At 39.8% G+C, this 26,725-nt stretch overlaps 1 protein-coding gene across 2 annotated transcripts; it reads right to left on the bottom strand.

Annotated features, from left to right (window-relative positions):
- Positions 1-1,813: 1,813 nt before the first annotated feature.
- On the bottom strand, positions 1,814-25,693 carry LOC111971075 (integrin alpha-4-like). 2 transcript variants are annotated; one of them, XM_023997876.2, is made up of 28 exons: positions 25,420-25,693; positions 25,162-25,277; positions 23,870-23,973; positions 23,493-23,622; positions 23,207-23,274; positions 22,965-23,091; positions 22,604-22,689; positions 21,826-21,888; positions 19,681-19,818; positions 19,329-19,437; positions 19,011-19,105; positions 18,425-18,515; positions 18,159-18,204; positions 17,829-17,983; positions 17,369-17,529; positions 16,176-16,328; positions 15,181-15,257; positions 14,586-14,736; positions 14,208-14,306; positions 13,197-13,273; positions 12,789-12,878; positions 12,604-12,685; positions 12,315-12,422; positions 5,925-6,260; positions 5,584-5,709; positions 5,399-5,494; positions 2,954-3,073; positions 1,814-2,575 (listed from the first exon to the last, which is right to left on the bottom strand). In XM_023997876.2, the coding sequence occupies exons 1-28, from the start codon at positions 25,593-25,595 to the stop codon at positions 2,495-2,497; spliced, it is 3,261 nt and encodes a 1,086-aa protein (XP_023853644.1). In that variant the 5' UTR covers positions 25,596-25,693; the 3' UTR covers positions 1,814-2,494. The 2 variants fall into 2 exon arrangements, with proteins under 2 accessions (XP_023853644.1, XP_023853645.1); XM_023997877.2 differs by lacking the exons at positions 1,814-2,575; positions 2,954-3,073; positions 5,399-5,494 and having other exon boundaries at positions 5,643-5,769.
- Between the last annotated feature and the right edge of the window lie 1,032 nt (positions 25,694-26,725).

The following is a 26,725-nucleotide window of genomic DNA, read 5'->3' as shown; positions in this document are numbered from 1 at the left end:
CAGCATTCAAAAGTGACCAAAACATCAGCCAGGAAGCATAGAAACTGAGAAGTGGTCTGTGGTCACCACCTGCAGAACCACTCCTTCCTTTATTGGGGGTGTCTTGCTAATTGCCTATAATTTCCACCTTTTGTCTATTCCATTTGCACAACAGCATGTGAAATGTATTGTTAATCAGTGTTGCTTCCTAAGTGGACAGTTTGATTTCACAGAAGTGTGATTGACTTGGAGTTACATTGTGTTGTTTAATTGTTCCCTTTATTTTTTGGAGCAGTGTATAATCATTTCTGCCCTCCGAATTCATATTCGTTATATAAATAGGCCCTTAAAAAATGTTCTGGCTTGCCATTCCAAATAAAATTGAATATTTTTTGGTTCATATAATTTAAAAAAAGAGGTCACTAGGTGTAGGCAAAACCATAAGCAAATAGATAAACTGTGATATGACTAAAGAGTTCATCAGGGTGATTTTTCCACAAATAGACAGGTATTTTCCTTTCCATGGTAGAAAGATCTTATCTATTTTTGCTAACTTTCTATACAAATGTATTTGAGTGAGATGTCTTTCTATTGGGATTTTATACCGAGTACGTCCACATCCCCGTCAGACCATTTTATTGGTAAACTACATGGTAATGTAAAATTTGAAATTTTTTGTGATCCAATATGTAATATATATAGTACACTTTATCATATAGTACACTTATCATAATTGGGTTTTAATCCAGAGGTATCCAAAAGTATCTAGATCCTCTAAGAGGCCGTGGAGGGATTATAATTGTGGTTTTAGCGTACAATGAACACCCCCTAGTCACGCCCTGACCTACAACACCATAGAGAACCAAGGGCTATGGTCAGGGTGTGACAATCACCGATAAACTGAAATGAGCGTACAATGACACCTTTGTTTTTAAACTATGGATTTCTAATCCCTTAATATTATTGTTGGATGTAATTTTAACAGCTAACATTTTAACAGTCGTACTTTATCAAAACCTTTTCAAAATCAGCTATGAAAACCAGGCCTGGTGTCCCCAATATTTCATAGAATTCTACTGTTTCTAGTACTTGTCAAATCAAATCAAATTTTATTTGTCACATACACATGGTTAGCAGATGTTAATGCGAGTGTAGGGAAAAGCTTTTGCTTCTAGTTCCGACCATGCAGTAATATCTAACAAGTAATCTAACCTAACAATTCCACAACAACTACCTTATACACACAAGTGTAAAGGAATGAATAGGAATATGTACATAAAAATATATGCATGAGTGATGGCCAAACGGCATAGGCAAGATGCAGTAGATGGTATAGAGTACAGTATATACATATGAGATGAGTAATGTAGGGTATGTAAACATTATATAAAGTGCCATTGTTTAAAGTGGCTAGTGATACATGTATTACATCAATTTTATTATTAAAGTGGCTAGAGTTGAGTCAGTATGTTGGCAGCAGCCACTCAATGTTAGTGATGGCTGTTTAATGGTGCTCCGTGGGATGCTCAAAGTTTCTGATATTTGTTTATAACCCAACCCTGATCTGTACTTCTCCACAAATGTGTCCCTGACCTGTTTGGCGAGCTCCTTGGTATTCATAGTGCCGCTTGCTTTGTGGTGTTGCAGACTCTGGGGCCTTTCAGAACAGGTGTACATGTACTGAGATCATGTGACACTTAGATTGCACACAGGTGGACTTTATTTTACAAATTATGTGACTTCTGAAGGTAATTGGTTGCACCAGATCTTATTTAGGGGCTTCATGGCAAAGTGGGTGAATACATATGCATGCACCAATTTTCCATTAAAAAAATTAAAAAAAAGTCATTTTTAAAATTTCACTTCACCAATCTGGACTATTTTGTGTATGTCCATTGCATGAAATCCAGATAAAAATCAATTTAAATTACAGGATGTAATGTAACAAAATAGGAACAACGCCAAGGGGGTGAATACTTTTGCAAGACACTGTACCGTGGGTCAATCAATCCTCAGTCACTGATTAAAGGGGAAGTTCAATATTATAAAACTTAAAGGTCACAAACAGTCAAAATCATGTTTTTCATCAGATTGGATGACATTTGGATGAAACCAGATCATAGTACGATGACAAAAGAATGAAAAGTGACTGTTGCTGGTACATCGATAACGTTTGACCATACGGTTACTGGCTTCCTCGAAAAGCTAAGGCTTTGTGAGAGACCACATAAAGCCGGTAATTTTAATACACCAATGGTAATATCTTATACTCTTACCTAATTTAAATAAGTACTGCCTTGTAGCCATCATTGCAGAAGGCGTGTTCGCAGAAGGGTGTGGTTTACATAGCTAGCTAGCTAGTTAGTCTACTGGTGCCAAAATGTGACTGCAGGGTGTCAGCAAATCTAATTAATTTTAGATGATTAGACTACTTTCAGATTGAGGAACCATCTAACATTATGTTGTACTGAATTTCCCCTTTAACTATGATATTGTGTCATATATTTGATATGAATCAATGTCCGTCCTCAGTAGTCCCAGCTGTGCCTTCGTATATTCTCCATCTTTCCTCCAAATCCCTCTTAAAGAAGCCGCTCTGTGAACAAAGTCCTTGATTTAGTACACAATTAAAACAGACATGCACAGGTCTAATTGTTAGCAATAAACAATTGTTGAATGTTACTTTGTTAAAATATACTGATATAAAAAAAAAAAAACATTTATGTTGTATGGTCTTAAAGGCTGTAGATGAAAAGCAGCAGTCGCTTAGTCTAACATAATACACATTCACAAGATGCTTAACAATTACATAAAGAACAGTAAGACCCAGAAGATGAACCAGTAAGAACCAGGAAATGTACCAGTAAGAATCAGTAATTAACAAGTAAGAAGTAATAAATTAACCAGTAAGAACCAGGAAATTAATCAGTAAGAACCAGGAAATCAACTCGTTTTTAAGAACTATAAAATGTACCGTCCACAAGCAGATGACCAGCAAGGCAAGGATGAGGAGGCCTAGTAAGAGACTGGCCACGATGATGGACAGCTCAATGACTGGTTTCAGTTTGTGGCTATGATGGGCCTCCAGGACAACCTGGAGAACATAGATCCAAATATGTAAGTGATAAACAATGCCGTATTAGTGCCTATTTTAAGTAGAAATGTAATTTAAATGTACAGTGCCTTGCAAAAGTATTCACCCCTTGGCTATTTTCCTATTTTTTTGCATTACAACCTGTAATCTAAATACATTTTTATTTGGATTTCATGTAATGGACATACACAAAATAGTCCAAATTGGTTAAGTGAAATTTCAAAAAATTCTAAACAATTTAAATTGGAAAAGTGGTGCGTGCATATGTATTCACCCCCTTTGCTATGAAGCCCTAAATAAGATCTGGTGCAACCAATTACCTTCAGAAGACACATAATTAGTTTTTAAAAAGTCCACCTGTGTGCAATCTTAGTGTCACATGATCTGTCACATGATCTCAGTATATATACACCTGTCCTGAAAGGCCCTAGAGTCTGCACACCATGAAGCAAGGGGCACCACCTAGCAAGCGGCACTATGAAGAMCAAGGGGCTCTCCAAACAGGTCAGGGACAAAGTTTTGAAGAAGTTCAGATCAGGGTTGGGTAATAAAATAATATATGAAACTTTGATCATCCCAAGGAGCATCATTAAATCCATTATTAAAAAATGGAAAGAATATGGCACCACAACAAACCTGCCAAGAGAGTGACGCCCACCAAAACTCACAGACCAGGCAAGGAGGGCATTAATCAGAGAGGCAACAAAGAGGCCAAAGATAACCCTGAAGGAGCTGCAAAGCTCCACAGCGGAGATTGGAGTATCTGCCCATAGGACCACATTAAGCTGTACACTCCACAGAGCTGGGCTTTACGGAAGAGTGGCCAGAAAAGAAGAAGCAAACATGTCTGGTGTTTGCCAAAAGGCATGTGGGAGACTCCCCAAACATATGGAAGAAGGTAGTCTGGTCAGATGACACTAAAATTGAGCTTTTTGGCCATCAAGGAAAACGCTATGTCTGGCACAAACCCAACACCTCTCATCACCCCGAGAATACCATCCCCACAGTGAAGCATGGTGGTGGCAGCATCATCCTGTGGGGATGTTTTTCATCGGCAGGGACTGGGAAATTGGTCAGAATTGAAGGAATGATGGATGGCGCTAAATACAGGGAAATTCTTGAGGGAAACCTGTTTCAGTCTTCCAGAGATTTGAGACTGGGACGGAGGTTCACCTTCCAGCAGGACAATGACCCTAAGCATAGTGCTAAAGCAACACTCAAGTGGTTTAAGGGGAAACATTTAAATGTTTTTGGAATGGCCTAGTCAAAGCCCAGACCTCAATCCAATTGAGAATCTGTGGTATGACTTAAAGATTGCTCTACGCCAGCGGAACCCATCCTTCTTGAAGGAGCTGGAGCAGTTTTGCCTTGAAGAATGGGCAAAAATACCAGTGGCTAGATGTGCCAAGCTTATAGAGACATACCCCAAGAGACTTGCAGCTGTAACTTCTGCAAAAGGTGTTTCTACAAAGTATTGACTTGGGGGGGAGAGGGGTGAATAGTTATGCACTCTCAGGTTTTTTGTCATATTTCTTGTTTGTTTCACAATAAAAAATATTTGCATCTCCAGTGGTAGACATGTTGTGTAAATCAAATGGTACAACCCCCCAAAAAATCTATTTTCATTCCAGGGTGTAAGGCAACAAAATAGGAACAATGCAAAGGGGGTGAATACTTTCGCAATCCACTGTATATTGAATTAAAAGACTGTTATATTCAATAATGTGCCCTTTAATATAGACCACATGGAGAGTTCAATGAATCAGATTTTGTTAATATGAGGAAAGACTTGCTAAAGTGGCTAAATTAATTATTCTGACATGTCCCTCTGAGCACCCTCTGTGACTTCCAGGCAGATTGTAACACAATTAACCCCAACATTTCTCCAAATTGTCACCATCATTGTAAAGCCTTAGTTATTTTGTTGCTTTAACAAAGTTATTTCTGAAGATTATCATTATTAATTTAGTGTGATTAATGATACATTTTAAGGTAAAAAAAATATCAACCTGTCCCTCATTTTAACCTCTTGAAGTCTCTTTTTTTTTACCAAGTTACACATTTCAAAAGGCACCAAATTGGTAGAACGTCCAAAATACCTTGAAGATAACAGGCTAATGTATGTACAGTATTGTACTGTAGCAACCCTAGCCTAGCGAAGATTACGATCTCTTGCAAGTGGGTTTACCCTATTGGAGCAGTGGTTAGCAAGTTTGCCTATGGTCTGGGAGACCTGGGTTTGACACCCACAAGGAACATTTCACAGTTGCCATTCACTCATTAGAGTTGGGGATTCTCATGAATATTAAAAAGTGTTTGACTTACCACTGTGATGGGGTCTTCTTTTAAGAACCAAATAAATGGGTCCTTCTTGGGTGATATGACAGCAGTGGTCTCTAACAGCATGACACTATGTCTTCCCTTGGAGAGAGAACACAGGGAAATGTCACCACAATACTTATTAATTTATTAAAAACCTATACAATTAGTATACACTGCACAGTCCTCACCGGTGAGATGTCTAAAACTCCCGAATTCATTTCGACCTCCATTTCAATGGTGACATCTTTCCCAATGTCCATGTCTCCAAGCTCACACACCGCGTACAGACACAGAGCATCCTCTTTCATACAATACTGGACAAAAAGACAATGTCCTTACAATTGTTCATAGTTTTGCTCATCAATGGCCCAGTTCTGATTTGAAACATGTACACAGTTAAATCCACATTTGTCACATTGGCATGAAAACATTTTTTCAACATACTGTTTTCAACATACTGTAAGTTTGAGTTTCAGCGTTCTGGTCACAAAGTGGCTTCCAAGCAAAGCATTGTAACAAACGTACTTACCATGTGTCTTCTACTTCTTTTCGAGAAGAAGTAGGAGAAAATTTCATTCAAGGGATTGGAGTCAGGCAGATCACACTCATTCTCAAGAACACTGGTCCAGTTTCTCACATTGGCCATATAGGATGTACTAGTCCAATTGGTGTCAGTGGTACTGGAAGTATTAGTCCAATAAGGGTGAGTGGTGCTGGACCAATTCGTCCAATAGCTGTCAGTGGTAGTTGTCACATTTAACAAAACACTGTCAACAGTACTGGCTCTCTGGCTTCCATACATGTTGCCATGTGTACTGCTGGTCCCATCAGTGGAGTTTCGAACGTAACACCACCCAGAAGATGACTGTATGTGAGAGACAAAGTAATGTGAACACCAGGATAAGTCAATTCTAAACATAAGAGACATGGATCATGTTCATTAGGATAAAGCAGGGGTCTTTAACCTTTCTTGCCCAGGGACCCCCACCTAGGCAAATCAGCAACATAAGGACCCCCATAAATCTGTTAGCAAACAAAAATCCTCACATCTTTTCTTATCATCAGGTGAATGATACTGGCAAGGAGAAGTAATCAACATTTAAATATGAATTGATTTAGTAGACAGTTTTTCATTATTATGACCTCCCTACACAGTGCCGAGCAGAATTAGGCAACTGCCTATGGTGGCAGATTGACTAGGGTGGCATTTTCTGAGTTGAACTGGCCAAAACGCACCTACAACAACACATAAAACATCACAAAATTCTGCCCCCAAAATATTTCTCAACCACTGGCATATGGGCTTTTTAGGCGAGCGCTGATGCCAGCCTGTGATAAGCCGTGCCCACTGTACTAAGGAGGGGCTTGCGAAAGAGGATTGCGAAAGTATTTACCCACTTGGCATTATTCCTATTTTGTTGCCTTATTTTGTTGCCCTTGTCATTTGGGTTGTATCATTTGATTTACACAACATCCATACCACTTTGAAAATGCAAAATATTTGATATTGTGACGCAAACAAGGAATAAGACAAAAAAAAAAACGAAAACTTGAGCATGCATAACTATTCACCCCCCCCCAAAGACACTTTTGCAGAAATTACAGCTGCAAGTCTCTTGGGGTATGTTTCTATAAGCTTGGCACATCTAGCCACTGGGATTTTTGCCCATTCTTCAAGGCAAAACTGCTCCAGCTCCTTCAAGAAGGATGGGTTCCGCTGGTGTAGAGCAATCTTTAAGTCATACCACAGATTCTCAATTGGATTGAGGTCTGGGCTTTGACTAGGCCATTCCAAAACATTTAAATGTTTCCCCTTAAACCACTCGAGTGTTGCTTTAGCAGTATACTTAGGGTTATTGTCCTGCTGGAAGGTGAACCTCCGCCCCAGTCTCAAATCTCTAGAAGAATTTCCCTGTATTTAGCGCCATCCATCATTCCTTCAAATCTGACCAGTTTCCCAGTCCCTGCCGGTGAAAAACATCCCCACAGCATGATGCTGCCACCACCATGCATCACTGTGGGGATGCTGTTCTTGGGTTGATGAGACGTGTTGGGTTTGCGCCAGACATTGCATTTTCCTTGATGTCCAAAAAGCTCAATTTTAGTCTCATCTGACCAGACTACCTTCTTCCATATATTTGGGGAGTCTCCCACATGCCTTTTGGCAAGCACCAGACATGTTTGCTTATTTTTATCTTTAAGCAATGGCTTTTATCTGGCCACTCTTCTGTAAAGCCCAGCTCTGTGTAGTGTACGGTTTAAAGTGGTGCTATGGACAGATACTCCAATCACCGCTGTGAAGCGTTGCAGTTTCTTCAGGGTTATCTTTGGTCTTTTTGTTGCCTCTCTGATTAATGCTCTCCTTGCCTGGTCTGTGAGTTTTGGTGAGCAGCCCTCTCTTGGCAGGTATGTTGTGATGCCATATTCTTTCAATATTTTAATAATGGATTTAATGGTGCTCCGTGGGATGTTCAAAGTTCCAGATATTTTTTTTATAACCCAACCCTGATCTGTACTTCTCCACAAATTTGTCCCTGACCTGTTTGGAGAGCTCCTTGGTCTTCATGGTGCCGCTTGCTAGGTGGTGCCCCTTGCTTAGTTGTGTTGCAGACTCAGAGGCCTTTCAGAACAGGTGTATATATACTGAAATCATGTGACACTAAGATTGCACACAGGTGGACTAATTATGTGACTTCTGAAAGTAATTGGTTGCACCAGATCTTATTTAGGGGCTTCATAGCAAAGGGGTGAATACATATGCACACACCACTTTTCCGTTTTGCATTTTTTTGAATTTCTTGAAAAAAGTATTTTTTTTCATTTCACTTTACCAATTTGGACTATTTTGTGTATGTCCATGACATGAAATCCAAATAAAAATGTTTTTAGATGACAGGTTGTAATGTAACAAAATAGGAAAAACTACAAGGGGGATGAATACTTTTGCGAGGCACTGTGCAATACCCTCCAAACCGATCCATGCATCTTCAAAGTGGTAGGCATGTTGTGTAAATGAAATGATACATCCCCCAAAATCCATTTTAATTCCAGGTTGTAAGGCAACAAAATAGGAAACATGCCAAGGGAGTGAATACTTTCGCAAACCACTGTAACTGACATGTAACATTAGCTAATGTTTCATCCCCTCTCCACTGAGGTGAATGAATTAGGTACGCTAGCTAGTAGCTATCACAGCCCGGTCAGCTCTAGCTATCTGTCAGATAGCGATATGAGGTGCCTATTTTTAATAACAGCTGTTGTTTGTATGGAAATGTTTTGTAGCCTTTGGTCTGGTCAAAAGTGTGCCAACGTTAGCTGTAACTTTTGCCTCAATCACACTAGACCAGATTCAAACGTTGAAACCATCATATTGTGACATTTCTTCAGTGCAATGTGAGTTTTTATTAGTCAGTATGGCAAAGTAATGTTATTGATCTGTCAGTTTCCCTAGCTAATTCCCTACTTTACACTGATAAAGTAATAAACAGCTCTAACGTTTCAGGCTTCACTGTCATGGTGCACAGTTGAGGTCTGCGCCAGACCGATTTCTTTATCCTGCTCCTTTCTGCACCTGCAGCTTCTCATACCACACCCTGCTCGCACCAGCTGGCTTTCTGTCTGACTCCCACCCGCTACCGCAAGGACTGGCCCCAAACCCAACTGCAGTCCAGTAATGTTATTTTAGGCTTATGTGACACAGCTCACTTGCCAGYCATGGTCCCGGCAATATGAAATGTGCAAAAATAACATTACCTGAGATTCTCTTATAGCCTAATATGAGGGCCATCTTTATTACTGGGCTAGATCAGCCAATATGCTAGATGTAGTTTGAAAAGAGCAAAGTTGGAGAGACTTTCACTTTCTCTTGAGATATTTTTATAGCCTACCTTTTAGGAGTGGGAAGATTTTCAGATAGAGAAATATGGGTGATCAATATTAAGGAATTTCTGGGCAATGTAGTAAACTATAGCCTAATCATAAGCCTATTTAGGAAGTACATTTCCTTGGAAAGATAACTGCCCCGTGCTTCTCTGAAAAGTGTGTGGCCTTTTCTGTAGCCCACAGGCTGGATTTAAAATGTATGACAATGTCATGAGATGGAAACTTTTCACATCATGCAGGTTTTTTCCTGAAATAGCCTAACCTAAATAGCGCCCAATCTACAAAAAAATGCTCTGACATGTTAACAAACAACTTATCCTAAAAACAGGACAGGTCAAAGTAAAATGGACAATATGGAATGGAGAATCAGGCTACTCACAACTACTGTTCAGGAGTTTCATCCCTTAGTCGAAAATGCCATGATCAGTGGTTTCAAGTTTGTATCCGTCAATGTTTTACGAACTGATCACATTGCAAATAGGCTCTGGATAACTCCTCCTGATAAAGTTGGGTAGTTGATATTCAGAGCTTAAATAGCCAAATTGATTAGTTACAAGAATCAGGACTAACAAAGCCAATGCAATGGCCTGTTTTACAAATGGTTGGCATACCACATGGATCGGCGTTCATAAAATTCCATTGTGCTATGACATGGAAGGCTTCACCCCAATAAGCATGGACCAACGCCGACGTCTTTTGGACATCTTTTTTTGTCCAGACTGGCCGTCTCTTTTCAGTGTGTTTTACAAACGGTAAGCCTACCACATAGATGGGCATTCCTAAAATTACATTTCAGGCAACACTGTAGGCTATACCCCAGTATGCACGGACCGATGCTGAGTTCAAAGTCCACGGATATTGGTTTTTGGTCCAGTCTAGACCAAATCTGAACCAATCATAGACTTCTATGTTTGGTTTAGATTTTTTCCGGTCTGGACCAGCCTTGATTTGGCCTATACATAAATGTCTATGAATGAGGTATTCTCAACTTTCCTTCAAAACTGAAAATTTACCTGATTTCAACTTCTGGGGAAAAAAAGCATTTTCACCTTTCATTCAGAACTTAAATTGAACATCTGGAAAATATGTATTGTAGATGTATTTTCAATGTCATTTGGTTTACTGGGACTATTCTAGTTTTTTTTCTGTTACGGGGGGGGGGGGGGTTTGGGGGGGCATAAGAGGCCCCAGGTTTGATATTCCTGGGATAAACAACAAAAAACGTTTAAAACCATTTTTCAACTGAAATTGAAAATGATGCCTTCGTGCCTGTGTGTTTCTTGTCAGACAAATCCAAGTAGTCCTTCCCTGTTTACGTTTGTTTTTCCTGTTTGGTGTCTTAAGCACCTATCCATCTGATAGGGAGCCTATCATACAAGTTCACTATTTACTGAAGTAATCCAATGCAAGGTTATTTATGTAAAAAGAAAACTAGGTTGGGTAGAAGTTATTATTTTACAGCATGATATAATGTTTGTATTATACTGTATCTGTTTGCTACTAATTTGGTTCGTATGAATGACAGACCATATGACGTCTCGGAGCTACAAGGGGGCAAAAGGGGGCTTAGCCCCCTCAGTTCAAACTTTATCCCCCTCAGTTTTAGTTTTATGTCCCAATATGAAAATAGCAAAAAAGTTTAAATGATTGTGACAGGTTGGTGCCCAAAAATCTGTATCTCTCAGCTGCACTGTGTCAGCACCATGGACAGGGCCCGCTGTTGTGTGTGTGTAGGCAGCCTGGTCTCATAGACTAGACGTAAAATAGTACAAGTAAATCCATGGCATCCACAGCTAAATGCGAGAACTCATTTTCCACTTTTGACAAACGTGTTCAGTCAGAACAGAAGCAGCATGCTACACCCAAGGAAAGATCAACTAATCCATCTGGCATGTGAGGGGGATCTTACAAGAAGATTTCAGGGAGAATGGAATGATCGATTACTCAGGAAGATCCAAAGAGTTGCAACTCTTTTGAAAATGTAAGATTGAAACAATCCAGCTGGTTGTTTTTTTTTATCAAAATCTTTGAACCTGTCACTTCCTGGTCAAAAGCATATTTTTTTATGTTTATTGTGGTATAGTGTGATATAAGAGGAATTCAATATAATTCCAATGCAAGAACTCAATTGCTACATATTGGTATGTTTCATCGTAGAAATAGATAGGCTACATTCTATTATGGATTTCTTGGTAGCCTATTGATTGTCATTACTGTAAATGGAACTGTACGTATTGGACACATGTTTATGGTAGGCTGAAATTGCTTCATTGATTACATGGGTCGAATTTGATTCACAGAAGTGTATTGTGCCATATCACAACGTGTTGCTGAACTCGTGAGCGAACTGCATGCTTTTCCATGTTTGAAGCGAGCCTGTATAGGCCAATTTATTTGGCAAGACAGCTGTGCATGGCTGCATCATACTGTAGTAGTCTGTAGGCTATGTTTTGGTTATTTGGATCTCCATTCGAGCCTCAATATAGATTGTGTCATGCCTTTATCGATCAGAAATTTTGTTTACTAGGCCTACTTGGTACCTCTGTTTTATTCTGTTCGCATTCGCAGTTGTGTCTGTATTCTAAGCCAAACTGCTATTCAGTATTTTTGTTTGTATGCATGAATAACTAGGCTACTACCTTCAGCATTTAGTTTGCATTATTTTGGTAAGACAGCTGTGTGTATGGCTGCATTCACATAGGCTGTTTGCAATAGTGTAATTGCTCATCTAAATAGCATTGCTGTAGGGTCTGTCCATTGTGCTGATCCAGCGCAGCAGAGATATTCTACAGATTTGAAAAGCACAGAGTCTCTGCATTTAAACTTTATGTTTATCATGGTATAGCGTTATTATATAAACAGAATTCAATATAATTCCAATGCAAGAACCCCCAAAAATGTTGCCGCCTCGGCAATTTCAACTGCCCCCTTAGTCACTTTATCCTGGCGCCAGGTCTGCCATATGACTGTCTTCACCTGTGCAATTATGTTCTGATTCAGTCTTCCATAACATTAACTGAGCAACGCAAGCACATACCTGTATGTCCAAAATGTTGAGCAGTCTGTATGGATACGGTGCTAAAGCTTTGGGGATATCAATTTCCACTCTTGTGCCGTGAGATATGCTTGGACCAGCATTGACAACCTGAGTGCGATATTAAAAGATAGATGTCTAGGTATGAACAATAATACCATAAAGCGCCGAAACTTTACATTAGAGCCCTAGCCAGAATCCATGACAATTCAATTTTTCTAACAATCCTGTTATCAAATGGAATTCTCACCTGGCTGTGCTGTTATTATAGAAACACATTTAACAACAATACCTTGAAAGTGTAGTTGAACCTCTCAGCGGAGCAGTGTGGCTCCTCAAAGTCCCCAAACACAAACTCTGTTCGGGATACAAAACTACAGCCACAGGGATATAGATAATTACAAATACATTGATAAATCAATGTTTACTCAGTGTTTATAAAGTTGTATGCTAAAATATTGTGATACCATGTCTTACCCGTGGATGTTTAGATTCACTCCATATCTCAATAGCAGAGTCAGATTAACAATATTGTCATGGAGAAGATCTTCATTTTCAAAATTCTCCCTGTATAGAGAGAGACATGTTCAGGTGTAATGTTTTAGGAGGGACTGATTTATTCAATATAAATTATATATGTGTACAATGAGTGTACAAAACATTAAGAACACCTGCTCTTTGCAACTCAATATTAGGAAGGTGTTATTTATGTTTTGTACACTCAGTGCACAGTAGATGTAAATAACACCAAATGAAGTAAATAACACCCAAAAAAATTGTTTAAGATTCAAAACAGCCACCTTTGTTGATTTTTCACATTATCAAGTGGGAAAGCAAGTGAAAACAGGACAGTGTTAAAAAATAAAATAGACAGTAAATATTTACCGGGTTGCATTGATTATAATTTCCAGGTCACCAGGTTCACTGTCAGCACTGACATCCAGCAGAAAACTGATATTAACCTTAGAGGGCAAGATATAGAGACATAATATCATGAGAAATTCTAAATATGTCACGTCAGATAATGACATTATTTCACAAAAATACATCAGGGTAATCACAAAACAGAAGAAAATGTAGGGAAATGAGGAGATACTACTGCTAAATGAGGAGATACTGAAATGTTTYGTTCAGTATGCTCTTCTGAACACGACCCAGGACCACTTTTGATGACCCAAGAAGTGTATTATGATAATAAAATACAAGGGAATTAAAAGTAAATCGACTGAAAAACCTTGCAGAAGAGGGCTTAGGTCTTTTTGTACTTTCTGTGCAAGTACTTAAAGGCACAGTGCAGTCAAAAACATGATTATCCTTTTTTTTTATATAGATATTTCCACACTATGAGGTTGGAATAATACTGTGAAATTGTGAAAATTATGATAATGCCCTTTTAGTGTAAGAGCTGTTTGAAAAGGCTGCGTGACATTTCAGGCTGTTTTGGTGGGATGGAATTTTGTCCTGCCTGGTGATATCACCAATAAGAAAGAGAGTTTCAAACCTCTCTGCAATAAAATCTAGTTTTCCGTCCCCTACTCCCAGACAGTCCTGGCAAAATTATTGCTAGAGAAATTACTCTTTGATAAGAAGCTATTTTTGTTTCTTTTGGACTATTTTAAAGCAATCACAGTAAGAAATTATTCAATATTGAGATAAAACCTGCAACAAGTTTTTACCTCAAGGGAGGAGATGTTCTTGCTCCCTACATCACCGCGAATGTCATTTTTGAAAATCACTGTTTTTAGAATGTTTAAACATTTGATGATGTCATCAGGTAGAACTTTTTAACTTTACATTGTTTCCCACAAAACGTCAAAATGCGCTGTTTTCACATATGTTAACACAGATAATGAAAGTGAAGTTGAAAAGTGGTGGAGTTGCCCTTTAAGTATATACTTTGGCTAAGGCGTTGAAAAACAAATTTCCCACGCTGCAATCTAGCCCGACACTTGTCTTCTCTTCCTCTGCGATTTTACAGCTCACGTATTTCTCCTCCTGCAACCACATGTGCAACATTCGGTTAGACCCCATTCAGTTTGCAATATGCCCCATGTGCATGAGCCAAGAGCTCTCTGTATCAAAGGGATAGTTCAAAACACATCATCATCATCATTTTGCTCTGTGCTGAAAGGGATCTTAAAAACTTGACTGCTGACGTACACAATTTTAGGGTTCGTATCAATAGTGGACTAATGAACTAAATACTATGTTTGACAGTAGATAAAACATCTCTGGTAGGTGTAAGGTTGTGTTAGCAACTAGCAGAGCTCCTACAGCATCCAACACTTTGATGAAGTAGAGATTGCTGGGGTATCTCAGGTGAAGCATGGGGCGGAAGGCAGCATCGCCAGCATTGGACAGTGTAACGTTCAGTAGAATGGTCTTCCCCTCCCCCAGGGCAAAGTATGGCATGTCTCTGTGTGTCCTGAGAAGGAGAAAGAGAGAAAGAGAGTTATAAAGAGAGATAAAAATAAATATCGTCAAAGTTGTTACAAGTAAACCTCAGAGTCCAGCTGTGGTTTTGTCTGAATGAGTAACAGTTACTAGCACATACAGTAAAGAGCAATCAAGACATGTAGAGGGTGACAAATCTCATGGCTCTGATCGAAAGATGCAAGGCAGAGATGAGAGAAGAGGAAAGGAGAGTGATACACACGCACACACCCACATATATAACATATATATTATAATATATAACCTACTACCATTTTCATGCACTCATTATCAATAGGTTGCCCCCATTTCCCTGTATTCACAGCATGAAATGACTTACACTCGTGCTCTTCAGATTTAATTCACAGAGTGAAATGAAACAAGTAAATTCAAGAGTAAAGATTAATATAGATGATCTGAGGGAGAAGGAGTTCACCTCGGTAACAGCAGCTGTGCAGACACTTGCAGATTGGTGGAACAGTTGGCCCAGGCACAGTACCTGGTGAATACAGTCTGTGGGAGGCTGTTACCTTTAGTGAGGTAATTAACTACTTCCTTTTCAGGTGCAAAGCACAATGCAAGAAACACTACTAAAAAATGCCGGAAATGTACATGTTAGAAATGTGTTGAAAATAAAATAATCACACAATTTTTGTGAGGAGTGCCTTTTTAGTTCCTATATACATATATCAAATTTAACCTTTATTTAACTAGGCAAGTCAGTTAAGAACACATTCTTATTTACAATGACGGCCTACCGGGGAACAGTGGGTTAACTACCTTGTTCAGGGGTAGAACAACATATTTTTACCTTGTCAGCTCGGGGATTTGATCCAGCAACCGTTCGGTCACTGGCCCAACACTCTAACCACTAGGCTACCTGCCACCCTAATGTTCCACATACTATGGAACATGTTAGAATTTCCAATGGAATATGTTAATCTTGTGTGAAATTTCCGGTAGAGAAAGTTGAAAACCCACCCATATATGCTGTACCAGTGCCATATCATGTCCAACTAGGAACTATCAGGATACTAAATGATAATCCATGCATTAACTACATACTGCACTATACAATAATATAGCACACCACTGGATGGCCGTATTTGAATATTTTGAAAATGCATTCCTTCTCCCATCCTTTAAGTATAGTCCTTATCTAAATTGACCCATTGTCAAGTCTCGCTCTCCTTAGCTATTGTTTTAACCAGGACAACATTTTCCCAGGAAAACCCATTTCCCTTTCAAACCAATGGAGAAAACCACTCAATTTACCACGATCTTTGACAATGGGTCAATTGGGTGACAATCCTGCTTTCCCCTATCCAATCACGTGTTATCTTTGATTATTTCAAGGAAACAGAATAAAGGAATGGTGGATTTCAAAGTTTTTGAACAGGGCCCCAGTATTTGATCTCCACCTCAACCTACCTTGTTGGTCAGCAAGTTGCTGTACTCCCCTCCCCTCTTGAGCATAGGCCTGAGAGGGGGAAAGCTCTTGGAGTTACCCCTCACCACATTGTGCTCTCCCAGCTCATACTGCAGCTCAAAGTGGATGGGGGTGAAGATGTCCCGAATGTCTCTCTGGAAAGGGGAGGAAGGGGAAGGAACAAGACTGTACTGTAGATATATTCACCACTACTTTCAGGTGGATTGCAGTTAAGTAATGGGTAAACTGCTTATTCTCTTTGGCATACTATGAGCAACATTTTTTCTCATGTAAAAAATCACAGATGCCTAAAATACTATAAAACTAACTTGAAACATTTATTTAACATTGTAATAATGTGACATGCACGGATGCACACAATACAAATGTGAGTTACATTATTTGGAACTTGCATCATATAATATGCCTTCCCTTCTATTTGAAATTGTTCTGTTATTATTTGACACGTGCATACTACGGGTGAGAGTTCAATGCACATGGTTTCCCTGAGCTGGTTCATTTTTCAAATTTTGGTTTTCAAGAAGGAAGCTGTGGTATGTTCAAGACCTGGGTATCATGACTCCCCTGATGCACAGTGACCTCCAGAAGCCTCTTTTAGGAGAACCTGTTTTGGTCTCGTTTTGCATCAACCATTCAACATCCTTAACATACTATATGTTATACACCACATGTTGTCAACATCACCTACAATTCTACAGACACACCACACACATGTACACACATTCTGACGAGCAGATGTAGGCCTACTTCACCTTTTGAAAAATACTTTCGCACATACTTGATATCAATAGCTTGCTTCTACAAAATCACATCTACTGTAGTAGAACATCAATAGATAAAACAGGTTATATCTATTGCATCTTAGCCTATGCGCTCTGACATTGCTTATGTGTATATTCTTATTCCATTCCTTTACTTAGATTTGGGTGTACTAGGTATTTGTTTTGGAATTGTTAGATATTACCTGTTAGATATTGCTGCAATGTCGGAACTAGAAGCACAAGCATTTCGCTACACTCGCAATAACATCTGCTAACCATGTGTATGTGACCAACACAATTTGATTTGATTTGAGAGCCTCTCTGGGGCAGAGATTACCTGACTAACCCCTTTCCATCTAACACTGTCCCCCCCATTCCCTGCCCTTGTCCCCTCCATCCTCCAGTCCCCTCACCCTCAGAAAGGCCAGGTGGGTAACACAGGTCATGTGGCCATGCCTGGTCTGGATGCTGCCTGCTGTGGCATTTGATAACGCTGTGCCGTTGGTGGTGAAGAAGAATCTGGACTGGAGCCCCTCTATGTGCTTGACATCAGCCGTCAGGTTGTACAGTATTTCTGCATGTGGGACACAGATATGGGATAATCCTTTCAGAGCACCACTGATAGTTCAAGAACAGTTACATTACATAGATATGTGATATAAAATATTTTTACAATTGTTTTTAAGAAATGCTAAACAAACAATAAGCTACAAAACCAATAAACCACATTTGTATGACAAAGATAATCTAAATCAACAKAAAAAAGTGGCATGTGTGAACAACKTGGCACAGATTAGCTATGAAAAGGTTAAGGCTGCTGTGTGATGTGGTGTGGTGGGGTGTGTTAAGGTGGAGTGGGGTGTGGTGGCTCACCGATGAGCCCAGAGACACGTTGCGCGTGCAACTGGAAGCACACAGTAGTTTTGAGGCATACGGCAGGCTGGCCGTTCTCTGTACACAGGGCATGGGTGCGGTTCACAGTAGGAGGAAGAAGTATCATCGCCTCCACCACAACAACCGCCCGTGTCCTACCACCCAGAGACGGAAAAACACATAACACAAACACACATACGCACACACACGCGCGCACACAATGCATACACGCACACACACAAAATGAAAGGGAATCCAAAAAAAAAAGTATATTCTTCAGACTCTCAAGTTCAGATTGTTTAACTGTGTCTTCTGTCACTGTTACTGTACCTCAGAACAACAGCAGAGTCGGACAGAAAGGCTCCCACGGCCACATCTGTGGACAGATATTGGGAGAGGTAATGTTACCTTACTACCAGTTACACTAATCTCTAACAGTATATGAATATTAAATATTATTTAAAAAGTAAATTGGTTTGTTTGACAGAAGAAAAATGTAGGCTATATTAATATGAACGAATAGCTTAAAGAGAGATAGATAGAGGAAGGAAGGAAGGAAGGAAGGATGGGGTTGTTGGGGGATCAGAGTGTCTTACCTGGGTAACCGTTTTCATCAACATCAATGCCCCCAGACACAGACTGGCCAAACATCTTGAAAGCACTACCCAAAGCAGACCCAGCAATCCTCTGTTTATATGGGAAGAATGAATATCATATTCTTGTGAGTTGGAAAGATCTAAGCACCATTGTCATTGTTTCCTCCCTTATTCATTGTCTCGTCACCAATAGTGATGTACTCATACTGGATGTGTGATTGAACAAACCAACAAGCTTCACAGTTGTACTGTAACACACAAGCTGAGTAAAAAAAAAACGGTTTTAGGGAATTCAGTCAGAACTGATATTTCCAGCAGTTCAACTCCACTCTTAGAAAAAAAGCGTTATTCTGCTGTCCCCATACGGGAACCCTTTTTGGTTCCAGGTAGAACTATTTGGGATTCCATGTAGAACCCTCTGTGAAAAGAGGGTCCTTCAAAGGGTTCTACTGCGAGGACAGCCGATGGAACCTTTTTAGGTTCCAGATAGCACAGTTTATTTTAAGAGTTTGGGGACAGACGCACGCACAGACACACATACACACTCATTCCCATGCACACACACTAACACCATTTGGAGACATACTTGAGAAAATTGTTGTTCAAGTCCCGTCTTCCTCCCATTGTAGATATAAATAGCACCATGTAGGTCATCCTCTTGTGGTGCCCCAACCGCAACATCTGCAAAGCAGTTAGGCAGTCTCTATTCATTTTAATCTATTCTCATATGTTGAGATTCTGTCACTGGCCAAACTAGCTTAATAATTTGACTTTTGTGTTTCACTCTGCAGCTGTGTTAATATGACTTCTATTTGGATTAATGAGAGGTACAATTTTCCATACTCATTGAAAACCATTTAATGGTTAATCCATTTTTGGACCCAAATTACATATATACATTTACCTGGATAGCCATCATCATCAATATCTCCAAGACTTGTGATACTTTCCCCAAACCGGGCTGCATATGAATCTCTCCCTGCTAATGTAAACTCCATCTCCTTCATGTTAGCCTGAGGAAGGGAAAAAAAATGATTTTTGGAAATTGACATTTCAACAGCATTGTGTCTAGATACCAATTAGAAATTGGAGGAAAACCGCAATCCTCCAACCAGGATTTCTGGAAAACCTGAGAATTTAGGGAAAGTTACCAGAATTTTTAAACCCTATTGCTGTGAGAAAGTACAAAGGGGTAAATTAGATCTACCAGCCCTCCACCATACAGTAACTTGTCTAGGGGATGACAATTTGCTCACCTGTCCCTGGTTCATGTAGATGTGCACACGGCCCTCCTCCCTCACGGCGCTGAACATTGGAGCTCCCACCAGCAGGTCAGACAGGCCATCAGTGTTCAGGTCCACCGCACACACAGTGGCCCCAAAATAGGAACCCAGCTGTGAAAAGGATGCAAAAGAAAGAAAACATATCTTTGGCCGGTTTCCAAGAAAGAGATGAAGCCTGTATTGGACTAAAAAGCATTTTCAATGAAGACTCTCTAATGAAAGTGCTTTTTAGTCCAGCACTAGACCTAATCTGTGTCTGGGAAACTGCACCCTTGTGCAACAAACCAAAAGACTTGAAGATATGAAGTCTTTAAAGCCTTATGATTGGATAAGGTAACCCACTGGTAGTTCAATACTCTCTGCACGTCAGAGAGCATCCATTGGATAATGTCAGCGTTGTGATTGATGGCAAATATTCCCCTTCAGAAAATGATCAAACGCGTTGAGACGGACCATTTCAACAAAAACACAAGATCACCAAAATATAGACAAAACATCATCCAGCGTAGCCATAACATGACAAAACATAATCACCCTATGTACAGTTGAAGTCAGAGGTTTACATACACTTAGGTTGGAGTCATTAAAACTAGTTTTTCAACCACTCCACAAATTTCTTGTTAACAAACTATAGTTTTGGCAAGTCGGTTAGGACTTCTATCTACTTTGTGCATGACACAAGTAATTTTTCCAACAATTGTTTACAGACAGATTAGTTCACTTATAATTCACTGTAATACAATTCCAATGGGTCAGAAGTTCACATACACTAAGATGACTGTGCCTTTAAACAGCTTGGGAAATTCCATGATGTAATGGCTTTAGAAGCTTCTGATAGGATAATTAACATTACTTGGAGGTGTACCTGTGGATYTATTTCAAGGCGTACCTTAAACTCAGTGCCTATTTGCTTGACATCATGGGAAAATCAAAAGAAATCAGCCAAGACCTCAGAAGAAAAATTGTAGATAACCACAASTCTGGTTCATCATTGGGAGCAATTTCCAAACGCCTGAAGGTGCCACGTTCATCTGTACAAACAATAGTACGCAAGTATAAACACCATGGGACCACGCAGCGGTCATACCGCTCAGGAAGGAGACGCCTTCTGTATCCTAGAGATGAACGTACTTTGGTGAAAACAATCCCAGAACAACAACAAAAGACCTTGTGAAGATGCTGGAGGAATCAGGTACAAAGGTATCTATATCCACAGTAAAACGAGTCCTATATCGACATAACCTCAAAGCCGATCAGCAAGGAATAAGCCACTGCTCCAAAACCGCCATAAAAAAGCCAGACTACGGTTTGCAAATGCACATGGGGACAAAGATGGTCTGGTCTGATGAAACAAAAATAGAACTGTTTGGAGGAAAAAGGGGGAGGATTGCAAGTCGAAGAGCACTATCTCAACCGTGACACAAGAGGGTGGCAGCATCATGTTGTGGGAGTTCTTTGCTGCAGGAGGGACTGGTGCACTTCACAAAATAGATGGCATCATGAGGTGGAAAATCATGTGTATATATTGAAGCAACATCTCAAGACATCAGTCAGGAAGTTAAAGCTTGGTCGCAAATGGGTCTTCCAAATGGACAATGACCCCAAGCATACTTCCAAAGTTGTGGCAAAATTGCATAAGGACAACAAAGTCAAGGTATTGGAGTGGCCATCACAACGCCCTGACCTCAATCCTATAGAACATTTGTGGACAGAACTGAAAAAGCGTGAGCGAGCAAGGAGGCCTACAAACCTGACTCAGTTACACAAGCTCTGTCAGGAGGATTGGGCCAAACTTATTGTGGGAAGCTTCTGGAAGGCTACCCGAAACGTTTGACCCAAATTAAACAATTTAATAGCAATGCTACAAAATACTAATTGAGTATATGTAAACGTCTGACCCAATGGGAATGTGATGAAAGAAATAAAAGCAGAAATAAATAATTCTGACATTTCACATTCATAAAATAAATTGGTGACCCTAACTGACCTAAGACAGGGCATTTTTCTTGGATTAAATGTCAGGAATTGTGAAAAACTGAGTTTAAATGTATTTGGCTAAGGTGTATGTACACTTCCGACTTCAACTGTAGACAAAACATGGTAATGACCCTCCCTCACCTTTTGACCTTTGACCTCAGAGATGATGCTCAGTGTCCTGGACTCTATGCTAAAGATGTAGGCCTGGGGAAGAGACGGAGAGGGACGGTCACTTACATTTGGAGACTGCACTGTCTGATGCTGAGGCATGAACTAATGTTTAAGAAAGGGATTGTTTTTTTGTCCATTCTTATAGCAATGGTTATGTGGCCCTACAGATCAGGGTTCAATAACTTTTGGCCAAAAGGCCCATTTATGATTTGTGAGGATGTCCTGTGGGAAAGTTCTTGAGAAAAAATAATTTGAATGATCAGACACTGAACTATAACAAAACACCCTCAGAAATCACATATTACCCTGTATGAAAACGATCATAAGACATCTGTCACTTCTCTGTTCCTTAATCACTGATCTGACATGACAAATTTAGAGAAGGATATGCAATAGAACAGGGCTGCCCAACCCTCTTCCTGGAGATCTAGTGTCCTGTAGGTTTTCAGTCCAACCCTAATTTAGCATATCTGATTCAGCTAGCTAGGGTCTTGTTGATCAGCTAATTAGTAGAATCAGGTGTGTTAAATTAGGGTTGGACTGAACCCACAGGACGCTAGATTTCCACAGAGGTGGGTTAGGCAGCCCTGCAATAGAACATTTGCTTACGCCGATAGGGTAATCTCTGGTCAGTGATTACTTCAAGGAAGGGCGGAAGGAAGGAAGAATGCATTTCAAGGACCTGAGTGTATCTCTGTTTTTCTGTAGATGACAATGGGTTGGAAAGGGATGCAGTGTTAACTCTTACTCTACCAGTCTGCCCATACTGGGGGGCTCCTCCCACTACCTCAGTGGAGTCTGGGTGCAGGAAGTGGCCAGCGCTGACTGAGTACCCTAAAACAAGAGAAAGACACTGCATCAGTTTCACTGCTTACATACATACACAATGGATTCTTCTAACCTGTCAGGAGATGAGTGTGATGTTCACGTGAAAGAAAAGAGCAGGGGAGTTTAGGGCTAGGACTAGGAGAGAGAGAGAGACGGAAAGGACAGTATGGTCACCCTACTGTACATGCATTGAATGTCAGTCACTTTGAGATGATAGAAAGCCAAGATATGAATATAACTAGTGTAAAGGTTATGTCAGTTCACTTCCCTAATTCACTTACCCAAATAACTTCCATAGAGGACAACGTTATCATCMAAGTAGGCAGAAGTGACCTGGCTGGATATGTTGTGGACAAAAACAGACCCAGTCCAATACAAGGTTCCAGGGGCTCCCATTACTACGAGGTCCTGTTAAGCAAAACAGTACACACCAATGTAACTAATCTCAATTTAATGTGCAATATTACAGTGAGCATTTGCAATAAGTTAGAATTCTCTGAGAGCAGACATATTTCAAGCATACCCCAATAAGGACATTTGAAATCCCTGCTTGACATGATGCATAGTCATTGCCAAACTGTTTTTGGTGATCTATTTAAAAACAAAGCAAATGTGTAAGGACAACAATGGTTGATACAAACTATTCATAATGGAGGAAAAAAACACTAGAGATGGTATATCAACATTAAACAAGGCAATGCACAATTACTAAACCATGTTCTTTAATTAATTAATTAATCCATTCATTCATTCATACAGGAAGACAATATTCCTGGACAGTCATGTTGAGTGATGCAATATGGCCATACCTCTGTAACATGGAATCAAAGGACTTGATTGACTCAAGTCCGACTCCAATTTGTAGCACACGCCATGTGGCAACTTATTTAGATCTTCTTTTTTGGTGTAGAAGACATTTTTCCAACGATGTCCACAGGCCTGAAATGTAAAATGAAATACTCAAATTAACAAATAATGTTGGTTTATTAAATGTCAATACCGAGGTGTGTCTTTACTCAATGTAACACGTCTAGTCAAGACTGAAATGAACCCCAACAGACAGAGACAGAAACTGTGCAAAAGTTTAAATTGTACACATCATATAGGAATCTCTCTCTCTCGTTCTTTCTCTCTGTTTCTCTCTCTCTCACTCGAACACACACACACACACRCACACTACACATACCATCACTAGTCCATCCTGCTGCCGCCTGGAGAGGCTGACTCCAAGCCACTGGTTTTCAACCTCCGCAGAACAGTGTCTGCCACAGGGCATGTCACTCATGACACCTACATGGAGAAATTAAACAACAACAGCAACATGTGTCATCAACCCAGAACAAGAATGAATTTATCAGGAAATCAACCACGCAACAAACTAGCTCCTGGCAACTGCAAATTAGGTATTTAGAGGGGAAACCCTGGGTATTTAAGTATCTGAAGACTGCTTCTAGTGCAGACTGGGTGTTACTAATAAATAATAAAGTATTCAATTTGCTTAGCCTTTTTATTACAGAAAAAATCTCAAAGCATGAAAAAAGACAAACAAACACAAACAAATGCTATTTAGTTAACAAATGTAGTTGATTACAATATGTTGGGCTACATCTCAGACTTAACTTTGATCGTGGTCTTAACGCCAAAAGATCCAAACCTCTTGACGAGGTCACTAGGTGTTGGGTTAAGGTCACTACATTAACCCTTCCTTCCAGAGATCAGGTCCCCATGCTCACGTGTACATGCCAATGGCCTCACGGGCGCAATCCCACTTCCGACACCAGTGTAGCAGATTTGGAGGTTAGCCCTGACCATGACTCAAACTCGGGTCCAGCAACTGTCAAGCCAACACCTTAACCTTTACGTCAAGAGGTCCGAACATCTTGATGAGGCCGCTAGGTTTGTCACGGTTGCTACAATATTTTAGCAGAATCTATTATCCTCAATCTACATTGAAATGACTAAAACCAAATAAAAAATAGGGTAGAAATGTAAATGGACCTACATTTATATAGTTTATTCACTTTGTCCAGTTTACTAACAATCACCAAAACGAAAGCAAGACAATCAGGGAGCATTGAAAATACAATTAAAAAGATGGATAGAGGACTATTTTTTGCAAGTTTTGAAAGCAAGGAAATATAACACATTTTTAGTGCGGCCCTCTGGACTCTAGTAAAGACCAAAAATGGCAAAATGAGTTTCACATCTCTGGTGCAAAAGGACACTGKTAGGGGGGGGGGGACACTGAAGCTGTTAATATTGTGGAGATATTAGTACAACACCTACAGTAATAACCGCATAAAGTGGTTGACTGACAGAAGAAGATCCCAGGGTTCGAATCCCAATAAGGCTGTCCCTAAAATGTGAGATGAATGATGAAAAAGCTGTACTTAAGGTATCTAAAGATTGTTGATGCAGTAAATCAACAATAACATGGATTAAGTATGATGACAGTTAATAATTGATTAATATACTAACCGAGTTCAATCTGTTCACAGTCCTTCTTGTCTGTAATTTTGCACTTGTAGATTGCTCCAGGATTCCTGACAGTCTGGTTGAACTTTGAATTTGCAACTGGTGCGCCAACTATTACCCTATAACAGACAGAATTTGACAGTCATAAATGTGTAGAAGATAATGGGAAGATTAAAAACAATTTCAGACTAAAATAAACATTCCCTTCTGTTGCACACTCAATCATTTACATTTTCATCGCATTAACATTTCAACACGCACCATGTCTGTTGCTGATGCTTGTGAAGCAACACAGAATATCCAAAAAATGATCCATTCGGACCACTGAGTGGAATAGCGTGCGGTATGTCTAAATTGTACAAATCGGCATGACGTAAGAGAAAGCAAAACAACATGTTTAGCCCTACGCTGTATAACCCTAGCCCGTATGTAGTCATTTTTTGATAAATGTAGCAGCGTTCCAAAGATCAAAAATGAAACGAATGTTATCTTGCTAAAACATCTGTGGGGGCTTTCGTCCCTTGCTGCTCCATCCTCGGATACACGGTAATAGTGCAGTATGAGGAGGATGCACTAAAAATGTAGTAGGCAGAAAGTTTGACAGAAAGTAAGGTGGAGTCATAACAACACAGAGGCCACCCTCACTTCCCCAATTTGGCACGCTGGAACATTAAAACAATAGCCTGTCAATGTGCTTCTATGATTAATTTTTAAGTCTCCATTAACCTGCACTGACACAATTGTAAAAAAAAATTATTCATGTTGTGACTTAGCCTGAAACAAGGCAACATTATGCTGTCATTGAAATAAGTATGTTTTGGTTGAGTACATGAGCTTGTTTGGAAGTGAGAAGGCAAATTCAAAATATGTGTTAGGAGTGTGTATCGGAGGCGAAGTCAGGTGCAGGAGAGCAGAGTGTAGTGAACAGGCGTTCTTTTATTCCGGTCAAAATGACAGCACAAAAATAACATAAAATGTGCCCAAAACACGGAACATAGACAAAAAGTAATGCGCGTAACAATATCCGCAATATCAAAATACACGTAACACAAACAATCCTACACAAAGACATGATGGGGAACAGAGGAATAAATACATATGAATTGATTGGGGAATGAAACCCAGGTGTGCAGGGAACAAGACAAAACAAATGGATACATGAAAAATGGAGCGCGATGGCTAGAAAGCAGGTGACTTAGACCGCCGAACGCCGCCAGAACAAGAAGAGGAGCCGACTTCGGCAGAAGTTGTGACAATATGGGAATTGTAATGTCTCTGTCTTTTCTCCCTGGAAGTGACAAAAATAATTGAGTGTTTGATGAACCAGCATCCTGTTTAATTGCTATTCATATGATTTTGATGACATCAGGATCAGGTATCTGGACAGGCCTATTCTCACATAAATCCTTATTTAAATCAGGTCAAAGGCAAAAACACAGAAATTGTCCAGAATACAGACTGGATCTTAACTTGTTCACTCTTTTGTCGCGAAGAGTTGTCCTTATATATATCCGGAAATTCAAATGAGCCTTGTGAATGACTGAAAATGAGCAGTTCTCTTTCTCTC

The sequence above is a fragment of the Salvelinus sp. IW2-2015 genome, linkage group LG12, assembly GCF_002910315.2.
Source record: "Salvelinus sp. IW2-2015 linkage group LG12, ASM291031v2, whole genome shotgun sequence".
NCBI classification, from domain to species: Eukaryota; Metazoa; Chordata; class Actinopteri; order Salmoniformes; family Salmonidae; genus Salvelinus; species Salvelinus sp. IW2-2015.
The sequence above is the reverse complement of the archived record's forward strand: the minus strand, read 5'-3'. Positions and strand labels throughout refer to the sequence as shown.